The sequence below is a fragment of the Lagopus leucura genome, unplaced genomic scaffold (assembly GCF_019238085.1).
Source record: "Lagopus leucura isolate 7727_CA_CO unplaced genomic scaffold, USGS_WTPT01 Super-Scaffold_100002, whole genome shotgun sequence".
Classification (NCBI taxonomy): domain Eukaryota; kingdom Metazoa; phylum Chordata; class Aves; order Galliformes; family Phasianidae; genus Lagopus; species Lagopus leucura.
Window position 1 is genome coordinate 47642185 of NW_024962263.1, and position 24323 is coordinate 47666507.

At 42.3% G+C, this 24323-nt stretch overlaps 1 protein-coding gene across 2 annotated transcripts in view; it reads right to left on the minus strand.

Annotated features, from left to right (window-relative positions):
• CDH2 (cadherin 2) overlaps positions 1-21398 on the minus strand; it is a 113244-nt gene extending 91846 nt beyond the window's left edge. Inside the window, exons 1-2 of one of the 2 annotated variants that reach the window (XM_042868989.1) lie at positions 21295-21398; positions 10323-10434 (exon numbers count right to left, since the gene is read on the minus strand). In XM_042868989.1, the coding sequence (XP_042724923.1) occupies positions 10323-10434; positions 21295-21369 (187 nt within the window). In that variant the 5' untranslated portion in view covers positions 21370-21398. Of the gene's footprint in view, positions 1-10322; positions 10435-20744; positions 20837-21294 lie in introns of those variants that run through there. The other variant, XM_042868990.1, reaches the window with a different exon arrangement.
• Between the last annotated feature and the right edge of the window lie 2925 nt (positions 21399-24323).

Consider the following 24323-nt stretch of genomic DNA (forward strand, 5'->3'; position numbering starts at 1 on the left):
CTGATGTTTAAAAGCCACTCACTTGTAGAAGAAAAGGGTTTTTTTCCCTCTCTTTTCATATGCTTGAATCAAAACGTTGACCTAATACAACCAGTGGGCCACCATTAATAAAACCCCATAATGAAAGAGAAGCAAGAGCTTAACCTCCACACACACATATTTTTCATACAGGTATGCTAAATGCAGAAACCCAAAGTCTATTTACATAGATGTTTTGCTTGTATTTGATTGCCAGTTTACTTATATTTGAATATCAATTTGCAAGCTAATTAGAGAACATCGCTAAGCCCGTTACAGAAAAATAGTGCTCCGCCATTAACTGCAGTGCTATCTAACTAATTCCTTTAAAGACTGGCTTCAAACACCATCTTCATCTCCATTCAAAACAATTAGTGTACATTTATTTCACATTTTAAACTGCAGAGAATCAATTTTTTAAACACTTTAACAGATTGCACTGCTATTTTGATAGCTTTTATGTTACAAATTATGCTTTTAGGGATTCGTAACTTTCCTATTTAAGGGAATGTTAAACTGGAACTCACAGAGGGGCTCAAATAATTCTTCTCTACAACCTGAGAGCTATGTGCCATTAACTTTCAAAAACAAACAAAACCTAGTTCTTGAAAGAGCACAGTACACAAAAAAGAACTTGCTCCTGCAGGCAAGCCGTAATTTCCAACACTGTTCACAACTCTACCAAAGCCTCATAGATGGTGAAACGAAGCAGGAAGAACTCAACCTGGGTGTCTGGTCCTCAGGGATTACCAGCAGCAGGGCAGCCATGGGGCAGCTGCTGCCAGGGCAGCACATTGCCAGGGCAAGCCTCAGGGTGCTGTGCAACCCCGGAGCAAATCACACAGCAATAGGAAGGGAGAAAAGCAAAAAAAAAACCAAAAAACAAAACAAAAAAAAAACCTACCACCACAAAAAAAGCCATACAACACAACAACCTTCCACTAACAGAGACTCCAGCACTCTGGAGCCTCATTCAGCTGTGACCTCCTTTTCTTCCATTACCCTCAGCAGACCATTCTGTTCACTAACTTATCTCCTTTTCCAAAGCAGGTCCCTTTCTTCTCTCCTCTCTCCATGCTGGTGCAAAGCAGTGCAAATCTGAGTAAGAAACATACATGCTGGAAAAGGCTAAAAGGGAATATGTACAGAGTGTCAACTGTTACTTCTGCCTACTTTACAACTGCTGATGAATTTTCAGACACAGAAGGACATCTCCACAGGAAATCCACAGCTTGGTTTAATTGCACTGTTACGAGATTGATGGAAGGAATGGCAGCCTGTGTCTATGTTGGCCAGCTGGGGCACCGCTCACACCTTCTATCTTTTGGCTGCTTGGAATGTGCTGCTTACCAGATGAATGAAACAGAGAGGGAGCTGGTTCGATGGGCAGAAATCTGGAAAGTAACACCAACAGCTGTTCCTGGGATTTCCTTCTGAAGAAAGAGCTAGAAGAGTGTTTTATGAATCCATACACCGTTCTTAAGGTCCAATATTGCTTCTATCATGCCCAAACTCAACATCAGCCATGTAGTAAATCTTTGAGGGAACCAGTCCATCATAAAGGCCTGGAATATTTTTTGTCAGGTCAGCTTGCACTCATCCCAATAACCACATGGATGCAATGTACTCTCAACTCAAGGGGAGAAAGCTGCATTCCTAGTACAGCTACTCCCAGTGAAGGCTGTATTTCCACATGTACTTAACTGTATGCACACCTATAATCGCAGGGAGAAACAATGAAACATACCATCATTATTACTAGTACCAACTCACCTATAGCAAGCAGGCAGCTTTTCCAGGCTGCTCTATAGTTAAAGTCCTGTCTGCAAGATCAGTTTATGTTCAAAAGACTCTTCCTTCTGCCTCATTCTCTCTTTCCCCACCAGAGTTTAACCTCACTCATTTCTCAATATCTTTCTCCTTGCTTTCTGAGGGAAAAGTCACCCAGACGGTGTATACAGAGAATACTGCAAAACCAGCTGCGTAATGTTGAACTGAAAGGCTTTAACAAGCATTAAAGGCCAATTCCTCCTCCTACAGCTTAATAAGAAGATAATAGCAAGTCCAGCCCTTTTTCTTCTCTCCACAACCTGCTGCTGTTCCTTGCACTGCTTTCTATTCCCTCCTATAGTCTCAGCTCAGTGGGGCTGACTGATGCTTAGGACATGCCCTAAAAGTTCGGAAGAGAATTTTTCTAAAAGTTACTGTTTCCAGGTTAACAAATATGCTCACATTAGGCATCAGACCATGACACATTCAATCAAAAATAATGAAAAAAAAAGAATAAAAAATAATGAAAAAAAAAATGAACCCAATAATGAACACAAAAGGACAAACAAAGTGCATTCAACCAGCAGAAGAGCAGTTCAAGATGTATTTGAATTTGCTGATTGACATCCAAGTCCTCAACACGGCAGTATTTAATGTAGTTACCAAATGTTTAAATACTACTGGAATTTCTATTGAGTATAGCAGAATGCTCTGTAACTAAGGGTTATTTTCCGTAATATCAGCTCTATAAGATGCTCTAGTAACTTTGTCTAGATGACTAGTCACCAGATTATCTTAAATTGGGAACTTGAAAGAATAATTATATATACCGGGTGTATCTTATCGTGCTAACACAGACAGCCTCACCCAAGGTTTTGCTCCATGTATTTCATATACTGATCCTTCTCTCTTTATAGAATTCTTAATGCTGCTGTTGCCAGGTGATGATAAAACTTGTCTCCTACCACTGAATCAATTAGTCATCCTTAAGGGCAGCTTTGTTTGCTCTAGAGGGCCCCTTTGCAGAGCTTTGTATCTGCCATTCCACTCCCATAGAGCATGGGTCAGCCTTGGAGAAAGCTCCAACTACAGCGACTGAGGAAAAGTAACGTCCCTCTAGGAATCAAGGCCAGATGGCAGTTTAAAACAGAACTAAAGCTACATTAAATGGTGTCAGAAGCAGATAAAACCAGACACAGCTTCTGAGGCAGAAACTAACACCTACTTTTCCATCCCCTGTTGAGCCATGCCAAGTGCCTTACTGAGACAGCTGATGGCTCAGCTCTCTTAACTCGTATTTCTACATAGAGAAAGGAGACTGCATTTGAGATCCTTAAGTAACCATCTGAATATAGGAAAAGGGAATAAGCAGTAATTAATTCACTGCATTCCAAGTAAATGCACCATAAACAGAAATGACTATCAGAGCTGGACTAATTAACCGAGATAGTAATTTACAGATTTCAGAACACTGCAACTATTCAGGATCTGTGTAATTTCTCCATAAGAGTATTTTTCTCTTTATCAAGATACATTTGGAAGGACCTACAATGAAAACATGAGCAGAATTTTGTAGAGAATAAAGGTAAATCAAGCTCCCTTTTCTGGAAAACGTGGACCCAATAGTTGATTAAGGACTTTTTGTTTGTTTCAAAACCAATATACATATATACACACACACACGCGCGCACTTTCACCACAACTCAAATATTTCATTTCAAGCATTTTGATTAGTGTGTTTGCCAGTTTCTTTCAGAATGGCTTCTCTAGAACTCAAGCAATAAATTCTCCAACTACCGGACATACAAACTGATCCAAATGCTACACTTCCTAGCAGCTTTAGTGCTAGCATTGTTCCTGAGGAACAATGGAATCTTGTTTTTGAAATTACGTTTGTCCTCTATGTGCACCCAAAATATTGTTGAATTTCATAATTTATTCCCTCTTTATATACATAAAGTTTAACATACATCAACATAAATTAGTACCTCAATACTGGAGAGTAAAATCAGGTATCACAAGTCAGATATAGAATTTTACACAAATAGAAGAAAAAAGGAGTCAGTATTCAAGTATATATCACTTTTCACTAAGTTGAGCATGCTTTATTTATACTCCAGGATATAGTCCACTTTTAAGTGAGGAGTGGAGGAAAGGGAGTAGGAAACCAAATCTCTAAAAAAAACAATAAAACTCTCTTGCTTCATTAAAAGCAAGCTCTGTTTTTCAGGGACCAACTATCTGAGAATAAGTTAAAGAGCTTGGCAGATAAGCAGGCAACAGAAATAATAAAACAGGTGCTGTGCTTGTGTAGTTAAAGCAAACAGAAGTTCTACCAATCCAGGATAGCAAGCTCAGTACCGACACATGAGAATTTAGGATGCTGCGGGGAACACAGAAGGACAAACAGGAAGACTGTTTGAGGAAAGAAGAGAAAAAGGATTAAAAAGCAAGAGAGTGAGAACTAGAACACAACTGTAACAAAGTAAGTCAACAAGCAAAGCATCACCAAAAAGTGTCACTGAAATTTACTCTGCTTCACATGGGAAGAGGACAAAACCAAACTGACTAAATGTTAAGCAGGAGTGGTAAGAAAAACAAATATTCTCAACATAAGCTTCTTAAAAGAAAAAAACAACTCAACTAAAAACATCCTTGCTCCCGCTAGGGCAAAGAAGCAGAACCTGGAGCATGTGGCTGTTAGTTGAGTGCTTTATTTTTGGGAGGTGCAGGTAAGGTGTGCAAAGAAGAATTTTTTTAAAAAACAAAACATTTGGGAAGAATGGAAACAATTTCTTTCAGCTTTCCAGCAGCCCACAGAGAGACCCCATCCATCTGAGATTCTTTGGCTGTCTGCCTGGAAGGAACATGTCAAATTGTCGTTTTTTGCTAATGGCGAGGAAACTTCAAACAAAGCAGTTGCTACTTTCATTTTTATTTTTTTTTTCCTGCAAAAACACAAACTTTTTTTCAGTTTGGAAACAAGAATTTCCTCTTTAAAAATATGATTCTGCTTTCACTTTTCCTGGCTCTACTCTTAACATTCACTGGAATATCAAAGATGACAGCATACGCTACCATAGGATGAATACAATTGCATAAAAGTGTTGTTTTCTTTTTATTTATAGTGAGGAATAAAACATAAGCCTTAAAAGCAGTACTGATGTCTTGTTTTAAGCCTGACGACTTCCAGAAGGAATTTTATTCTTCATTGATGATGGACATTTTTATGCTTGGAATCATGATAACAGTAGCAGCACCAAAAAAAACCAAAGCTGAGTGCACCTGAGATTGCCAGAAGATGCATCACCTGCACTACCTAATGAAGAAAGCATGAGTTACATTTAAATACCAAGCACTCTTAAACATTAACCTTGGGATTGATTTTCCTCAGCTTTGGTCACCCAGAAATCAGTTGTCCAGTGCAAGACCAGCTTCGAGACTTCCTTATCAGCACTGGAGAATTACCAGGCTCTTTGGGGAACAGTGTGTCCTATACAGAATTGAGTAATTCGGATGGATGAACTTATCTCTAACATCATGCAACTCTACAGCAAGCTGAAAGAGCAACTCCCCATCCCCAGAACCTCCAGTCTTCCCTCACCACAAACAGTTCTTGAGAACCATTCCCATCCACCATGCTTTCCTCTCATGCACAGGCTCCTCCCAGTAACCAACAAATATCAGCGGAGCTTACTATCTTCAGCTACACAGCTACCAAATCAGAGAACAAGTTATGCTCACACAGGTACATGGGGTGCACCTGCAAATGGCACCACAGGTGACAGGACATGGGGACACACCTAAGACTGAAGAGTATGAAAACAGTATGAAACATACTAACAGTATGAAAAGAACTAAAGCAAACAAAGGGGAAATTCCTCACCCTAGTGGCACATTCCCAGCAACATGTTTCTGGATTGAAAATAACTTGTTCTAAAACAAAGTTGTGAACTATAAAGTAAGTCAGTGGAAATGCTGAAATCAGAATCTGGCATCAGATACTAAAGCACTAAAACAAAGGTTATTTACTTAGAGCTTCACTGCTTGAAAAGAAAAGGCAGCAAGGATACCATGGCTTCATTTAGCCATATGTGATCTGTCTGCAGAAACCTAGGGAGACAAGGAGCATGAGCTATACCCCAGATAAGCTGGTCAACCCCATTTAATTTGTGGTTTCACAACTGCTTGGTACCAACCTCAAAAAGGAAGAGAAGCGGAAGCAACCCTGTCAGCTTGCTTCAGCTTACATAGCTCATGGAACAGTGGTGTTACTCATCCATGATCACTGCTTATCTCCATGACCAACACTAAGATATTTTCTTCCTTCAAATCACTGTGCAACTCCAAGAGCTTAGAATTATTTGACAATCACACAATGCTCAAACAATGCATCTAAGAATCATGTGTAGGCAACAAATCTGTTTAGCAGAGAACTAAAATCATGCTTTTAGTAACAGGACACGATATTAAAATATGTGCAGCATTAAAAAAAAAACACACACTAAACTATCAGACTGAGAATCTGCAAGTTTAAAATATCTTCTGCAAATAATTGGTCAAGCAACCTTCCTAGGTGGGTAATTTTAGTAGAAATGCATTATTCTTATCTTAAAATTTGCAGGATACAGAACAGAGATTAGATAAACAGGTTGGACATGCATATCAAGTGGCCAAAGTATTTCTTTCCTGGATGAACTACAAGACTCTGATAAAACGAGCACTAGCAAGGACATTTCATGTATTAAACAGAACTCCCTCTTCAACTTAACCTCTTCTTCTCCAAACACTAAATCTTACGCATAACGCTTCAAGAACAAACTACATTTTGAATAAAGAAAGAAATAGGAAGTACCGTGTCTGTAAATTCAGGTTAGATATCTTCTACTAGGTGAAGTCTGGTGAGTTATTCAAATAAAAATTGTTTTATTTAACACTGAAAAATTTCAATCTTCAAATACTTAACAAATACATTCAATTCTAGAAGAAGGCCCAAATATCTCCACAACTTTATCAGTAAGATAAACACTTTTTTTCTGGTGCACAAAGTTTCTTTTAATTTTCTTTCTGAGACTGTTATTCTTCTCCCTTTTCCCTTGACAGAAATGAAGACATTGGTACTGAGCTACTCCCAGATCCTTAGTGAAGTCACTGTAATACCACCGAAGCGTTTGACGCTTATTCAGAATATGTTTCTCCATCAATTTTTCACAAATTATGTCAACTGAAAACAGGGATACCAACTTAATATATGCCCTAATGCACAGAAGGACAAACTAGTGGAAGTTAACATATGCTAGCCACATGAATAAATGGAGAAAGTCATTACAAATTGAAGAAATATTTTTTCCTCCATGTAATAGGAACAACTGATCCCTGATGGAATACAGGAATAAAAAAGAGTATCACATAGCACACAGTAGAACACTGCCCCATACTCTCAAACCTAAGCATTTCTTATAAGGATACTTAATAATCAAATAACCCAGATTACTGTAACAACTGAAAAGCATAGATCAACAAGTCATATGATTACTCTACTTTTTATTTACATTTTGGTGAGAGAGATGGAAATTGAAGAGCTTAGAAGCAGCTTATCCCCCCCAGTGGGCAAGATAAAAGCACACAAACATGACAGATATTAAACATCTTGTCTTTTTTTGTTGTTGTTGTTCAGAAATTTAAGAAACAACGTGTCAAGAAAACATCAAGTAAAGTTCAAATTATTCTGCAACTGACTGAGAAAATCACAAACCCTCTATGTTTGTTGTATCAATGCACAAATCCAAAGAAAATTAGAGCTTTCAATTTTAAATCACACAGAAAACTTACATATGTACCACTTATGAATTCGTACTAGCATAATCATGCAGTTAGATATGAATAAGGCCACTGAGATCAGAATCAGGCCCATGGTTACATTTAAGAAGCAAATGTCATGCAACTATACATAACTTGTAGCATCATCTGAATCTAGTTCAATAACCAGAAAATAGGCTTTTGACAACAATAGTATTTCAAAATGACAGTATAATTAAATTTAAGTCAAAGCTATGCCATGATGGACTGTATGTTTATCTGTAACCAGCAAATGATATGCTTTTAAGCATGTCAGAATTTTTCAAAAGAATTAACCATTGCAGTAATGCAACTGAGGAAATGGTAGGAATAAGCAAACTCCTCCAGGTCATTTCAAAACCAGTTGATGCTGATGTGATACAGAACACGCTGTATGCTCTGTACGTTTTTTCCTATTCCAACTTCCCTAAAACGCTATGCATTTTAATACCATTCAAGGACAAATCAACAGCATGCCTCACTCACTTCAAAGTTTTAAAAAGCAACAGGAGGGACTGTGTGGTTGGGATGAGTAATGAAAAAGGAAGTCAGTTTTCCATCTGTACATTACTTACTCAAAAACAATTAGGGCTGGTCAGTCATTATCATCAGATTTGTATGAGCAATACTGAGAATCAGAAGGCAATTCACTGTATTTCCCAGCCAGTAGAAAGAAGTGAGAGATTTCAGAAAGGGTCTTAATTCCACAAAAACAAAAGACAGTTTCCATGGGACAGTGCACATCTCATGAATTCATGTCATTTTCATTTTATGATTAATCAGCAGCATTATAACTGACCATTACCAAACAATGGTTTCAAGACAGTATCTTTGGAAAGCAGCAGTATTCTAAGTTCTCTGTTGTTGTTTCTGCCCCTTTCTCCAGGTTTCCAACATCACCTATGGAAAGAGTTCTCAGTGCAGATGACTACTGCAACATTCTACAGCAGAATGGTCTATTAACTCCCAGCTAGTGGAGCAGTGAGGGAAATTCCTTTGTATTATCTTCTCAGTTAGCTGAATATTTAATTTAATGCATGAATTTCTAAGTTATTCTTCAATAAAATAAAAGAATGTGGTTGTAAAATATATTTCCTTGAAACTAAGCTGAAAATGCTTTAACAACCAAAGCTGAAATATGATAAAGGTGATTGATTCTTCGATTCTACCTGCGTTCACGTTTCCACTATACTTCTCAAAAGCATAACAAAAGTCTGTAAAAATATAATTAAGGAGAGATACTGGTACATACAGAATGCAGTATCAAGACTACAGCTTCTACTTTGTTTTGCAGAGTCATTAGAATGTTTTTCATTCAAGAGTCTTGATCTGTGTAACCATACTTATATGCAAGAAAAAAACAAAAAATTAAATTAGCTATTAAGATGTATTTGAAACTAAGACTGATGTTCTTAGTTCTGCAGTTTCAGAATTAGATTGAATAAAAGCAACATTGATGCCAGCAGTTCAGAAAACAGTGAAATTTATGCAAATTTTTTAAAATGTCATTCTTTCACAAAGTTCTATACTGAAACTTAGCTTATTGGGAAATTCAATAAAGGCTCAAATCAGGTACCTCTGTGTTCCACAGATGGCTACTCCAGCCCTTAAGAGACAAGAAGACAAGAAGGGCAGTGAACCCAATTCCCCACCCAGACGGCTCCCAGGCACACAGGCAGACCTACTGACTTCAGTGCATCCCACACAGAAGCAAGGGCTCACGCTGGCGGAGCTTGTTGCTAGCTGGGGACTTGGCTAGCCTTTGTCTGGGCATCGTGCCACTCAGACACAGATACGTGCCAGGGCAAAGCAGCAGCGCACCGTCCGAGAGATAGCACTGGCATGGTGCTGTGCTGCCTGGCAAGGCTCCTCTCTGAGCACTGAGAGCTATAGCCACTGACCAGGGCTCCGAGGCTGCTGCCCTTGATGTAATCCCCTGCCCCATGTCTTGCCTTCCATAGGTGCCTCTCTCCTGAGGTCACTAGGAAAAAGCAACCTATGTTGCTGCCTAAATTAAACTATCCACTCCCGTGCTACCTTGCCTGTGGGTATGCAAAAGTTTGAGCTCCCTTCCCCATCGTTGGCAGGTACTTAAGGAGCATAATCACTTAATCCTCTACATACAGCCAAAAGCATGCCTCCATACTGCCTCCCATCTTGTCTAACAAATACATACGGAGAGGCAGGGCTGAGGCTGTTACCCTATGCGACTTCCAGCCCAGTCAGAGTGCCGCCAAGGACAGCTCCCTACTAAGGGAACTATCCCCGCATTGATTTGTGCACGAAGACCAGGTGCTAACTGCAGTACTTCCATGGAAGACAGAAAGCAGAAAGGAAGCTTACTTTACCTTCTCGACACTCACACATGGGTTCAAATTACAGGCAGATGACGAATCAGTTTAAGGGCTGTAATAGGAAGTATAAATGGAAAGACTGTGCTAAGAAAGGGAATTATTGGACAACCATGGGAAGATTTGAGACATTATATTTATGATTAACATAGGTCCACGTGCTACCATTAACACCAATTGATTTTCCAGGTCCTACAACAGTAAACAAATAGTAAGGAAAAATTAACCACGTAAGAGCTGATTGATATTCCTTCCATAGTTTGCGTCCTAAAAATGAAATCTTCAAGACTAATTTATGATTAAGATTCTAGGCAACAAAAATCAGAACATCTTTTCTAGCAGTACCATTCAGCAGAGGCTGTCCTCCATGTACACTCCTCGACACGACCGCACTGTGCACATCTTCAGGAAATCCCATCTTGCACAACATGTCTTCACAAGTTGCTTTTATCGGTGCCTGAAATGCAAGACAAAATTTATGTAATATCACAACCCCCTTATTCACCAGAGAAACATTCCAGTTAGCACACATTCCGTTTTGCTCCTATCTTGTACAAACAGCATCTTTGTTTCTGTACGACAGCAATTAGAAGTCTGAGGGCAAAGGGTTAATCTCTCTGATAACTGGAATGGAAGGAACAAGTCCCACTTGTCTGGTAAGATCTAAATAATACACAATCTTGATTCTTCTGACAACTGAACATTTCAACTAAACCAGTCTTTGAGACTGAAGTGGAAACTTAGGGGGAACAAAAACATTCCTTCCTCTGGAAATAAATGTTGCACAAAGACAAATGACTTCTTTTTTTTTTCATGGCCAGATATATTTGAGAGGAAAGACTTCAGCCAATGACTTAAAATGCTTCATTTAGACATCACTGTGTGAGGCTGCCCCAGTACCTGTAAGACAGAATGTTGCATTTGCAGTAAAGAAACAGTACTTACATCTGTGTTAGCAAACAGTTACCATAGCAAGTCAAATGGTTCCAATTCAATCCCCACCCAATAAACATTAGGTTAAATAAAGAGCTGCTCTTCACTGAATTTGCATAAGGCAAAAGACAAGCAGTTGAAACCATTCTCTCACTTGTGAAGAAAGTCTCCCTTCAAATCACATTTTTCTAAGTTTCATAAATGACTTTTTATTTAGAAAGATAATGGAGCACAAAAACTTTTTTGTTCTGTAGAGGGTTTTGTGTTCAAAATATACTGATAGGTAAGCCAGTTTTCAGGACAGTTTGCTGCTGTTAAAAAAAAAAAAAGCATCCAACTTGCTGTGGCAAAAGACTATGATTTGTGGATTGTTTTTGCCTTATTTCAGAGCTCCATAGAACAGCCACGCTTCCATGTGACTAAATGACCAAATAGAGCAAAACACCTCAAACTGCACCTCAAAAAGCAGAGGCCAGCTCTCACACCACTACACTGAAGTGCATTCCAGACACTGACACCCCTTGAAAAAATCGGACATGCATCTACACACTATGTAAAGACCTATTCAAATGCACACCCAGATTCAGCAGTATGCCGACTTTGATATCATGAACAATTGTGTGCTTTTGTACCTACAACTGATCACATCTTTAAAAAGATTTTCTCTTCTACTTTCTCAAATGGGTTTTCCTCAAGTGGAACTACCTGAAGTCATGCTGAAGCACACACCAGCATACCTTTGGGAATACGTTGGGCAACAGAAGCCCAACGGGAAAGAGGGAAGGAGAAAAAAAAAGAAGGGTGGAGAAAAAGGAGATGATGGTGTTTCACCAATTTACCACTTTCCTGACCATCAGAGCACTGACTCAGGGCATCAGGCATTTATGTCCTAAGCTCTGTGCTCACACATTACCTGCACAAAAGAGGAGGAGCATTCCCATACTGTGCAGTGGCTGTGCCACCTGTTCGAAGATAAATTTCACCAGGCCTGGAGGCTGAGCACAGAGATGTTACAGCTGTGTACCTGGTCCAGCTCAGCTTGGCAAGAGGGTTGCAGCCACTACCCACAGTCTGCCTAGAGGTTTATCAGCACTTTCCACTGGAATTTTTCAAGCACCCAGCTATCTGTCACCTCTCTGTCTCTTAGTGCAGTCAATTTTTAGATTAGTTTCCATGCTTTTAACAGCATATCATCTGTAAACCAAATCCCTTTCTGACAGAGGCAGGTTAGGGAGCACTTATCCAAACCACTATGATGGCAAACCTGAGCAGGCAGCACGCACTGGCATGCAGTGGGGACAGCCTACTGGTAGTACTTCAAAAGCAGAGGAAGCAAGCTGAAGTTGCACTGAAAATGAACAAAAGTGCAGCACCAAAATCATGCTGGCTTTCACCCTGCTGACGCTGCTACACAAGCAGTAGTCTCAGCGCATGAGAACATTACAGATGTGGGACAGCAGTGCCAGAAACCACGTGTTTCCCAGGGAAGAGGACCCAGCAGAAGTGCTTGCTGTCCATTGACATGCTAGGCCATGCTCAGCATGCCAGCTCCTGTTAGGGTAATTTTATCACTATTGCAAGGAGGGATTCGTAGCACAGCCAGATGCACTTACACTTACCAATCCTATCTAAGCAGCTCAACACACTAGCAATAAAAACAAAAATTTGCTACCCACCTCCAAATTAGTAAGCTATCTAGGTAAGCACCCAGTAAGAGAAATTTTAATTATCAAGTGTCTACTTAAACTGTGGCACTTGTTTCTCCGTGACTTTATTTATTTATTTATTTATTTTAATATGGGGACCTAAAAAAGAAATGTAATGAAAGATGAAAGAAAAGTAAAGGAAGAAAGGAACAATGTTTAAAATACGAGGAGGCTACGCAACCTGCAAAGTTGGAACCTGGGTCTGCAGCTAAGCCTCAACAGCCCACTCAAACATTGTTTTTTTAAAAGATAAAAAGATGGTAAAATCAAAAAATAATTATTATTCCAGCTGCCAGTTTCCTTGGCTTTAGAATCAAATCACAGACTTTATAAAGTTTCCACAACTTGAAAGAAAAATACTAAGACTTGTTTAAACTACTACATAAAAGATAACCTCAAAGCAAATGTGATTAAAAAAAAAAATAGCCTTTCATGGTATCCTTGAAACAATAAAGGTCCTGGGTGGGCAGCTGAGGAGATAACAGGATTGTGTAACAAGTCCGCTCTGATGCGCCTGGGAATCTTTCAGCCTTCCCAACAATCTATACGTACTAAACAACTCTTATAAACTGAAACAATGCCCACTGAAACAAAGAAGTGGGGACATGAATAGAGAGCCTTCTTTGTTCTTTCATTTGCAGCCATCAATTATATCTGGAGACAAAGGACTGTACTCTGCTCTCCAAAAACAGTCCTTTGTAAATATTGTTTGAGAATAAAAACACAAGGGAAAAGCGAATTTAAATTTCCAGCATTTCTTAATCGCCCCATGTTAAGCATTTTGAATTAAGTAGGAGTTGTAGCTTCAGATACAATGGGTCACATCAAGTTCAGACTGAAAGTACTGCAAGACTTAAACCATTTTAACTCGAAGCAAAAGACAGTGCTGGAATGTTTTTATCCCCTCATCCAGGGCAAAAGGGGAAAGTTAGCGAAGATTATGGGGGCACATTACTGTAATTTACAGGATTTTGTGTGATTAGTGCAATTCTCAAGACTATTCTGAACACAAGAAAATATTAGTTGTCCATCCATCTACAGAAGCACACAACTGAAAAACTGTCTTTTAAGATGGAAAGCAATTACCTTAGCTTGTACTCACACAAAACCTACTTAACAGAGTTACAAAGCTTTGAACAAGATCACTACACGGATAATTCTTCTCTGAAGCACTATCAGACTTTACAAAAGCAAAATAGGTACCAGTGTAAAACTATTTTGCTTCCCCTTATAGCTAACTCAGTCATTTTTGATAGTGTTCATTAGATTTTGCAGTTATCTCCAGATGCTAAAACCTACTCAAACTTGGTAAGGTCATGCATATAAACTTGGTATTATACATTTCAGACTAAATGCAAAAGACATGCTGCAGTCATGAAGCAACATGACATACATTAGAAGCTGTCTGTCAAAACTTATTATTCAATTAATTAACAGGTCATTTTGATAAAGCAGCTGAGCCTGCTTTTTTTGTACCGTGCCCCTCCAGTTACTTTAGCTTCACAACTAGAAATCTGTGGCTTAAAATCAAGGTTGTGCCATAGCTCAATTAAAAAAAATAAATAAAATCCTCCATGACCATCTAAACTTTGTAACTGTAAAGGAATCATATTTACATGTTTTTCTAAACACCACCAGTAACCTTATTCCAACAATGTAGGCTTCACATTTGAAAAAAAGATTGTAAATGGAAACAAGAGTAAAACCAGACAGGACAGTTTCATTAACACTGATGGTTCTAGACTAATAGCTCTCTCCAGTTTCCATACTTGCTAAGGCATAGCCACATTTAAAATGCAGTTCTGTAAGGAAACACCTATTTAAAAATGCAAGCTCACCACACGACTGTAGAAGCAATTTCGTATCACAACACGCATCCTATGTTTTCAGAATTGGATTCTTAAAGACTGCTTTCAAACAGGGTTGGTTTTGTTCCTTGTGCATATGCCATACACCACTGGAGTTCAGCAGTTTCAATTCATCTAAAATATCAAAGTCTCTGCTTTTGCACTGTTTGCATTTGCATGTACCACAACATTAGATTTCTTAATATTGATTGTAACAAAATGCAAGGGAAGTTGTTTCTGAAAGACTTCTTTCTTTTATGCTGAATATAGCTTACTCCTGTAGCAAAATAAGCCTACGTCGTAAAACGAGAAATGGAGGGATATGCATTGGAAAAAATACCACACCACACACTTATAATTGGATGTGTTACAGCTGCTAATTGCCAAGTCCAGCCAATTTGCAGGGCATTATTGTGTGAAGCTCAAAACAAAGTCTTACATAATTACACCTACGACAGAGCAGGAGCTGGGTATTTAAGCTCTCCCTCGTTAATAAACAACATTAATTTTCAGTTGTGACAGTAATATTCAACTTAAGCACGAATCACAGAAACATCTGTGACTGTGTTTAAAGGCTAGGTGTTTCCTCATTAATTTAAAGGCCAAAATTGTACCCAGCATTCATTCACAACTTATCTAACTCTAAAGATCTTCTTAACCATTTTCAGTTTTGGGGAAACACATCACCTGACAAAACGCAATATACTGCACAAGGTGGATCTTAATTTATGACAAGCTTCCCCTCACTACCATAAAGTAACAGGCATATGAAAGATAACCTGCAGGATCACTGCCACATCTCCAATACGCTTTAGATGCAACACTTGAAAACATTCAGCATCTCTCTTAGTCTCTGACTTACTGCTACAAGCTGCAGCACTTTATACCTTCACACAATGAAGAGAGTTGAGCATGACTCCAGTAAATACTGTCAAGTACCGTTTGTTTTCAACTGTGAACTGCAACCGGAGAGAAAGTGCCTTTCACTCAAATTGCTCTGGAAGCTAGCAGCTTCCCAAGACAAGGCCAAACCAAGATCTCCCAGAGGTCATCCAGTTACCTCTATTTCAGAGGCACCAGAAGCCGTTCTCATTACAGCACCTTCAGCTCACATTAGAGCTCTACTCCATGAACCAAATTTCAAACCAAAAAGTTCAGCTTCTTAAACCAATACATAAAGCTTTCAAATACTTCCACAGGATAACAGGATCTACAACTTCCACACTATCATCTGTTTTAAAACAAATTGCCTCATACTACCACTCATTACTGTTCGTTTGCAAGCCAGAGTCTCACAAACTGCACTCATAGCCTCCTCTTGTTACGCGCAGCTGAGAAACAAGGGTGTTGACTTGCTTTACGAAATAGAGACATTTATGGACGTATCTGATACAGCACAAAGCTTTGATCTGGTTTGGAGTTTCTTGTTCCATCAACAAGGAGAACATGGAGCCCCCACTCTCCAAGCAAGACACAGTTCCTATCAGAGAAAAAAAAAAAAGACTAAAATTTCAACTGAAATGCCACAATTAAAGGGAATTTAAGTCTAAGTCACATTTCGGTAATAAAAAAATATTTTAAAACCAGCCCTATGTTTGACTATATATCCCAGTGTCTTCAAAAAACTGAAACTTCCTCATGCTGTCTTGATGATAAAGGTTGCGTGTTCAGCATCTCTGCCCATGAAAAGTGCTTCTGATGCACACAGAAGAGCTCTGGGTTTTTCTGACCTTCAGGGGAGGCCTTGCAAGGCCTATCTGGAAGAACTCTTTTGGGGGATCACAAAATTTTAACTATGTCTTCAGCTGCTGGGTGATAATTATGTGCTAATTATAAGGAATGGAGGAGTCCCTAGGCGAGTCTGTTGGTAAAAATATATTTTTTAAATATGTCAAGGAGTGCCTAGAGGAGAGCATAAACGCGCCTTTTGGATATATGATATTTAATTAAATACATGAATACTGACTAAAACCAAATAGTTTAAGTGAATCGTTGAAAAGACTTGGCAGTGATATACCTTCCATCTTGGAAGCTGCTATATCTGTTTTCATAAGCCATTTAAAAATAGAATGCCTAATTTCCCCTCTTTATTCAGACAGAGCTCCCATGATCTTTCAGTGGGAATGGCAGGATCAAATCAAATTATGAATCACGCAGATTAGGTCATCCACTGATCTGCCACTGCCACAAGAAAGGGAGCTGGAACACAGCCCAACACTCAGATGAGGAAGGTCTTTCTCCCATCAGCCACAAGCTACAAACACTCTCTGGCAAGACAAATCCTCCTCAAACTCATCCCACATTAATACACACCACCTTTTTTCCTGAAGTTCTCTCTTGCAGAGAAGCACAGGAAAAGGCTGCCCAGAGAGGTGGTGGGTATTCCATCTCTGGAGATATTCAAGGTCAGGACGGACTGGGACACTCAATAACCTGATGTAGCTGTAGATGCCTCTGCTCACTGCAGTGAAGTCGGACTACTTGGCCTTTAAAGGTCCCTTCTTAACTCAAATGATTCTCTGATTCTAGACAAACTCACTTCTGCCTGGTATAGGCAACCAGTGACCAAGCAACAAGCATCACTTCAGTAAAAAGCGAGGAAAATTGCTATAAAAATGATAATTTCTACTGCAAAAGACACTGAGTGTTTACTTTACTTTCATCATTCATATGAGATTTGCCCCATTCCACTTCATACACAACTGGAAAGAATGAGGTAGTAGATAAATGAAGCGTATCCACTATGACACTATAGGCTTCTCCTATGCTTTGTAATAACAACAAAAAAAGCTTAAAAATAAATACATAAAAAACACCGTTATACATTAGAGGTTCAGATTCTTAGGTGAGCAAATTGATATCTTGTATGCACATTGTTTAAGGTATAAATTCTTATCCTAGCTGCTGGTAGCTGGTGAACTACTCAACCACATGTTATTTAAACTTAAAAAATAAAAATAAGTAAAACAAAAAAGCATTCAGAAAAAAAAAAAGGAAAAACAACAGTGGGAGACAAGGAGTTTAACTGGTAGATGATCCTCTCATTCAGGCAAGAAAAGCCATTCAACTGTTCCTGTTTGCTGCCACATGACAAAATGTCCCTTGCGCAAGGCAGTCTGCGATGAGCAAAAATAACTTGATTCACAACTTCCCCAGGCTATTTTTAAATATTATACTACTAAAATTTACTTGTTATACTACTATAAGAACCAAATTTTCTTATGTGTTCAGTTATTAAAAACATCAATAATTGAAATTACTGACATAAAAATGCCACTGAAAATAATTAAGATAGAACATGACAGGGTTTTTCCAGTGATGTTTCTGGGAGTTCCTCCAACTTCTGGGAGCAGAAAGAAAGACAGTAGATGGGAAGTTTTTGAGTTACACTTTCTTAACTAGATGTTGTTTAAAAATATGACAATTCAGGGTGATATTTTAAAACAGGTATAACAAAACCCACAAATGTAACTGACTTTTCTTTATAGCACATTAAATTGCATGCTTACATAGCAGTACTGCACACAAAGGAAGAGAGCAATAGAAGGCTTTCCAGAAAACACACATCATTTATTAAAATGAAAAAATATGAATACAATACAAGAAAATATCTATCTTCTGTTACATTGGCATCGTATACATTTATGAGCTTGCTACAATACCTGTTGAGAGAAAACAGAATTTCCTATTTTGTCAACCAGTGATTTCAATTCCAAAAATTCACTGCCTACTTTAGCGACATCTATTTCTGTCCTATAACAGGCAGAAAAAGCAGTTTACAGAAAAAGCCTATTTGAAAAATGTATTTTAAAATAATGCATCCACTTTAAAATCCCAAAGACAGGTTTCCAAAAATACATTTGTTTTATTCAATTTTGAAGATATCAGACTTTTGAGGACATGTCAGTGGCACCACTATCACCTAAACCAGGCAGACAGGGAGCAGAGAGCTCTCTGCTGCAGCATCCTGCCACATTTAACTTCTCAGATTCTTTGAAGGTGAAGTAAAAACAGGACAGGAAGATCCACAAAGGTTGAGCCACACACATAAGTGTTCTGTTCCAGGGCTTATGAAACGCATTATAAAACACATTCAGTTCACTTTCAAGGGAGTAATGATGTTCGAGTTTGCTTTGTTTAAGAGACATCCTCAAACTCATTTTAGTTCTTATACAATCACGTATCTACTATAACACTTAAAATAGTTTGGCTAAAAAAAAATATCTAAGACACGTGTGTTATGAGATACATTCAGAATAAATGATCTCAGCTCTCCTGTTGAAAACTGCATTCATGTGTCTCGCCCCATTCTGCCAGGGACCAGAGCTGAAGGTACGAGTGGTCTAGTTGACAAGAAACTCAATCACTGAATTCACAGCTGAGGCAGCTTAACAGGAATGTCATTTAGGGCAACAGTTTTATCACCTGGATACGTTTGCTAAGACCTGGAATAAGACCAAAACTGCCTGCAGGGAGTAATAACTTACATCCCTTGTCATCGTAATTCGAATTCAAACCAGTCTTCTACATTTGCAGGGCTCTATAATCACATTATTATTTGTTCTCACTTAGAAATAGAGAACGCCCATGGAGTGGTCCCATCACCCTGTACTTAAAAAGAACAATTCCCCTTTTGAGCACTTAATTTCTATTCCCTTTTCCATTTAATTTTTAACTCATCTCAGTTTTATTCCCATAAACCCAACACTCAAACCATCTCTTCCTCTGCTTCTGTTTTGTTGTTATTCCTGTTCCAGAAGCAGCTGATGCTTTGGGGCAGAAAAGCAGATACCGCTTCTTCTATCCTACCACCTCCCAGGTTCTGTACACAGTGCTTCCAGCCTCACACTGAATTGGCTGATCAGCAAAATCAAGCGCAGTTTACATTCTCTTGCATCCCATGTGCATTATACATTGCCAGAAATCTAAAGCCCTTTCTTCCAAACACACACAGAACCCACAGATCTGACTTAAAATACACTTCCAGTTATGATCAAGCATTCCATCATGACTGCTTTTCCACATCACTGATGAAAAATGAGTGATCAATAACTTCAGACAATAAAGGCAGAGAGCTCTTGTGTTGCAAAGAGGCAGGAAAAAGCTGGAAGGTTCAACACTGCAGAAGAACCTTAAAGAGATAACCTTGTACAAACCAAAAGGAGCAGGTACCCAGGCAGGAAAAAGAAGTTCCCACTGCACCCTGTTTGTGAGGGCTCTTCACAGTTCACATGAAAGAAAAAATAAATAAAGTGCTGTACAGACACAGGTCTATAAATCTGATTTCATACCCAAGTTCCAATTTTGTTACACACTATTAAAAATCAGTCCTAACCTGATTTAATGGATACCCAAACAAGGGGGAAATTGGATTCCCCAAGCGTAACACAATGGTGACACTGAGTGATGCATGAAAGCAGCGAGGTTCCCTCCTGTCCCCAATTCACAGTTCCAGCTTCATTTCCAACCTGCCCCGGGTAGGAAAAAGATGAAATACAGGCTCAGTGCAGAAAGTGGGCTTTGAAGAGTCAATGAGACAGGAAGACTGAACAGAACTGAAAGTGTGCGCGATTAACAGCACTAAAAATCAGTCGGTACTGGTTTTTGGGGTCTGGCTTCTGCCTTGCAAAAACAAGCATAAAACAAAGCTAAAGTGGCACATAACAAGTTTCTGAGCAGAGTGGCTGCTATCATGGAAGTCAGTCGAGTCCTGCCGGACGCTCTTCCACCGCGATGGACGGACAGACAGCTCCGTGCCTCTGCCCTCTGAGGGCCACGGCTGAAATCCGCCACCGCGCTGCCCGCCGTCAGACAGCAGCCCCGGGCGCGCCTGGGACGCCCGGGGATCGCAGAGGGGCACGCGGTGAGGGGAGCGGCGGAGAGGCGACAGAGCTCCCTCTTGCCCCGCCGCTCACCATGGACAGGGGCCGCCGGCCCGGCCGCAGCCCATGCGGGAGGCGGAGACCGCCGCAGCGCCCCGGGGTCCTGTCCCCGCCGCCGGCCCGGCCTCCGGCCTCTCCCCCAACCCGTCAGAAATGCCCCCACCGTAAATACCATTAAGAGGCGATGATCTGCGCCATCTGTCCCTCAGATTTACCGCCCTCTCCACCCCCCGGGCTGGGCTCAGCCGGCACAAAGCCGGGGGTCAGCGGCCGCCACCCGCTCCCACCGCATCCCCCCGGCGCTCAGGGCACCCCTGCGGGATCCATTTTGCCGCCCGGCACCTGCCCCGACGCGGGTTCCGCTTTCCCTCCGAGCGCTGCCCCGGGAACGCTCCGCACCTCGAGCCCTCCCGGGCCGTGCGGAGGGGTTCCGGCCGTGCATTACACACTTCGGAGCTCAGTCTCGTCCCGCTAGAAATTCCCGTTACACGCAGGGGGTGGGCGACCAGCGGCCGCACGGAGGCGGCGGCTGATTAAATTCTTCCCGGGAAGGGATTAGCGGGCACGGAGCCGGCGGAACGCCGTGCCCTCTCGGCGAGGCCGGCCGGGCTGTAGCCCCACCTGCCCGGGAGGGACGCGGGGCTCTGCCTTACGCCGCACCGCTTCTGTTTCCCCGCACCGTGTCCGTTCCGCTACTTTCTCCCCCACGCTCGATACGAGGGAGATACCCCTCTTCCGTCCGCAAAACTAGCACCGGACTCCCCTATTCCCCCCATACATACACGCGCATCCCTCCGCACCTGCTCTCCCCCAGCCCCGAGCAGGTGGCCGGCAGCGTATCCCGCGCCCCGCCGCTCCTCCCGCCGGCTTTCCCCGGGCACCGCCGCCCGCAGGGGAACAAAGAGCCGCAGCCCGGCCCCGCTTCCCACCCGCCGCCGGCGGTGCTTACCTGCTGCAGGGCCGCCAGCAACATCAGCGCCAGCGGCGGCAAGATCCGCGGCGGCGTTCCCGCTATCCGGCACATGGAGGCGAGGAGGGGCGGCGGCGGGGCGGCCCCCGGCGGTCCTGGAGCGCGGCTGGAGCCCGGAGCGGGGCGAGGGGTGCGGCGGGAGCGGAGGGAGGGTCGGGCGCCGGCGGCTCCCGGGGCTGCGCTCTGTCCCCGCCTGCCCGAGCCGGTGCCGCGGCGCTAGCTGCCGCCTACCGCTCTAGCTCATGGGCAGCGATGCAGCGGGGGAAGAGAGAGACGGAGAGAGGCGGAGGATGGGGGAAACTCGGCTCCGGGTCAGGCTGCTTTTCTCTCTGAGAGCCCCCTCCGCGGTGCAGAGGGTGGGCAGGGAAGAGGAGGAGGAGGAGGAGGAGGATGGGCGAACAAAAGGCTGCGAGATAAGAAAGAAGTAGCTGCTGCCGCTGCTGCCAGGCCGGTGCGGCGGCGGCTCGGCGCGGCAGTCCTCGGCGCCGTCCCCACGCCCGGATCGTGCCCGCCCCTCTCCTCCCCGCTCTGCTCCCCGGCGAGCTCGGGCGGGCGGCTCCGTTCCGCTCAGCGCCTCGCCCCGGGCGTGCCAGCCCCGCCGCTGCCCCGGCCCCAGCCCTGCTGCATGCTCCGTCTCCACTTTCTCTCTGCCTCTTTCTTCCCTCCCTCCACCCCTCCCCCTGCACGCAGAGCCCTCCGCCGAAGCACGATGATAACAATACCGAGCAGCCTCTGTGCGTGTGTGCGCGCCGGGCGCAGCCGCTCCCTACGACCAATGGAGCTGCCCCGCCTCGCTCCGGGGAGCGGGTACGGGGCTGGGGCACTCCGCAGCGCCAGCAATCCGGGAACAAAGAGAAAAATAATTATAGAAACGCTCCTAACTTGCTTCGCTGCGATTGTTTGGGGGGCGAGGGGGAGGGACGGAAGGAGGGAAGACCCAGGGGTGTCATTCCCGGGGGTTGCGGGGCGCTGCCGGAGTCACAAGTTTGGTTCTAATGCTGCTGCTGAGAAGGTTGCTTATTATTATTTCTATTACTCCTCCTCTATCTCTTCCTCTTTCTTCCTTACTCCTTTCTATTCCAAACTACCTGCCGAATTTACCAGCCAATGTTTTTCAAAGCTTTGGCCGGCGCTGCGGTCCGCGCGTCCAAAAAATGCCAGCGTGCTTAACGGAAGCGGGGAGCGCTGCTGAGCGACCAGTCACAGCAGCGACTATCAGTGCTGGGTCAGTAGCGGAGCTGGCAAGGAGCTTCCCTCAGGTCGCTGAGCAAAGTTGTTTTGTGTCCATGCATCGCAGCTCCCATCCTGGGACATAATAAGAGGAGGATTTGTAGGCATTCCCAGGAAGGCAATCTCACCAAATGTTGACTCAAAATGGTGCGTTATTTTAAAGCATCTTATTCTACACTTCAGTTTGCAAGAAAAACACTCTCAGCGCCTGCCTTTTTTTTTTTTTTTTTTTCCTTTTTCCCCCCTCCCCTTCTTTTGTTTCGAAAGAAAACAGCAGATTTGCTTTTACATTTTGCCGAGGACACTCGCACGATGCTGGTTGCACGAGATGCAGAATGGCAAACACCGGGGACCGGTGCCGTGCAGCCGCGCACCCGAACCGTGCGCCTGCCGGACCGCGTCTCCAATGCAGCCCCGGACCGGGGAGAACCACACCCACCTGGAGGCATTAAAAAGCAAATGGGGCTCAGGTGAGGAGGGACAGCCCCGACAGAAAATCAGCACCCCTTTTATTCCATACGCTTTCTTAAAGTTGTAGCCCATGAAATTGTATCAAAGCCAAGAGTTGTGATAGGCAATAAAGGAGGGAAGCAGTGTCTGATAATGCGGTTCTGGAATCAAACGCAGCTTGGAATGGAAGGAAAGTGTGCAGAAAAGCTACTGCTGGTGTTTGTATTTTCATACTGCGGTGAGTTTCCCAAGTTTGCACCTGGTAGTGCACGTACTCTGTCAGTCTTTGTGGCTTACCTTGAGCTTTTGCTCAGATTTGCTTATGAAACACTGACTTTCCATCAGTAACAAATTCCTCTTTGTATTTTCAGGTAGGTAGACATAATAATAACAACATTAATTAACTATGCTGTTTGACCATTTATTCACTCTCACAAGTGTGCTACAAAATGCAAAGCACGCCATATAAACAATGCTGCAAACAAGCAGTCCAATTAGAATAATTACCCATCAGCTGGAGGAGACAGGCCTCTCATACTCCCTCAGCCCATCCATCCCTACAGGCCTGAAAAAGCAAAAGGCTCTACAGCATGTCTGGAAGGCGACCAGCTCTGTGTTCTGCCTGATGCTTCTTAGAGTCCTGTTACTGCCTTCAGGTTTCTATGCAGAAATACTAACCAGGGTAGAAAAACTGCTCTCACAAACAGTGTTATACTGAATCTTTCAGTCTTGAATGGATTTCTACTAAGCAGGGGTTTCCATTATTTATACTGTTGTAACCAAAAGTGCTCTCCTGCTCGTGGACTTTCCTGGTTCTGGGTGCTGTGATCAAGAGAATCTGATAGAGCAGGGATAGGTTACACTTTTTGTGGTATAATTTCTGCACAAATCATGTTATGAGAGCAGAGCGGAAACTTGTGAGTTGCTCATGAATGTGGATGGCTCCTCGGGGCTTCTGATATTCTTTTGCAGCATGATCCCCCAGAGAACAGCTTGTTCCAGAAGTAAACTAGTAACAAGTGGGCATAGTTAGGGCTTGGGAGTTAGAATTGGTGCTAGATTGAGATCATCAACGGAACAGATAACTAGATTGCCATCATCAGCCCTTTTCACATATATCATGCAAATGGAGACAATTTCTGGCCGAGATTCAAACAAGTGATTTAGAGCTCAAAGAGTTTATCTCATAACTCAGCTACAGATTGCATTTATGAGTGTGCTCTAAGCAGTGGAAAAATAATGGACACGTTAACGTTCAACCTAGGAGATCTCAAGGGCTTCCAGAAAAACCTTGTTAAAATTCTATGATTAAGTTGAAGAGAGGATTA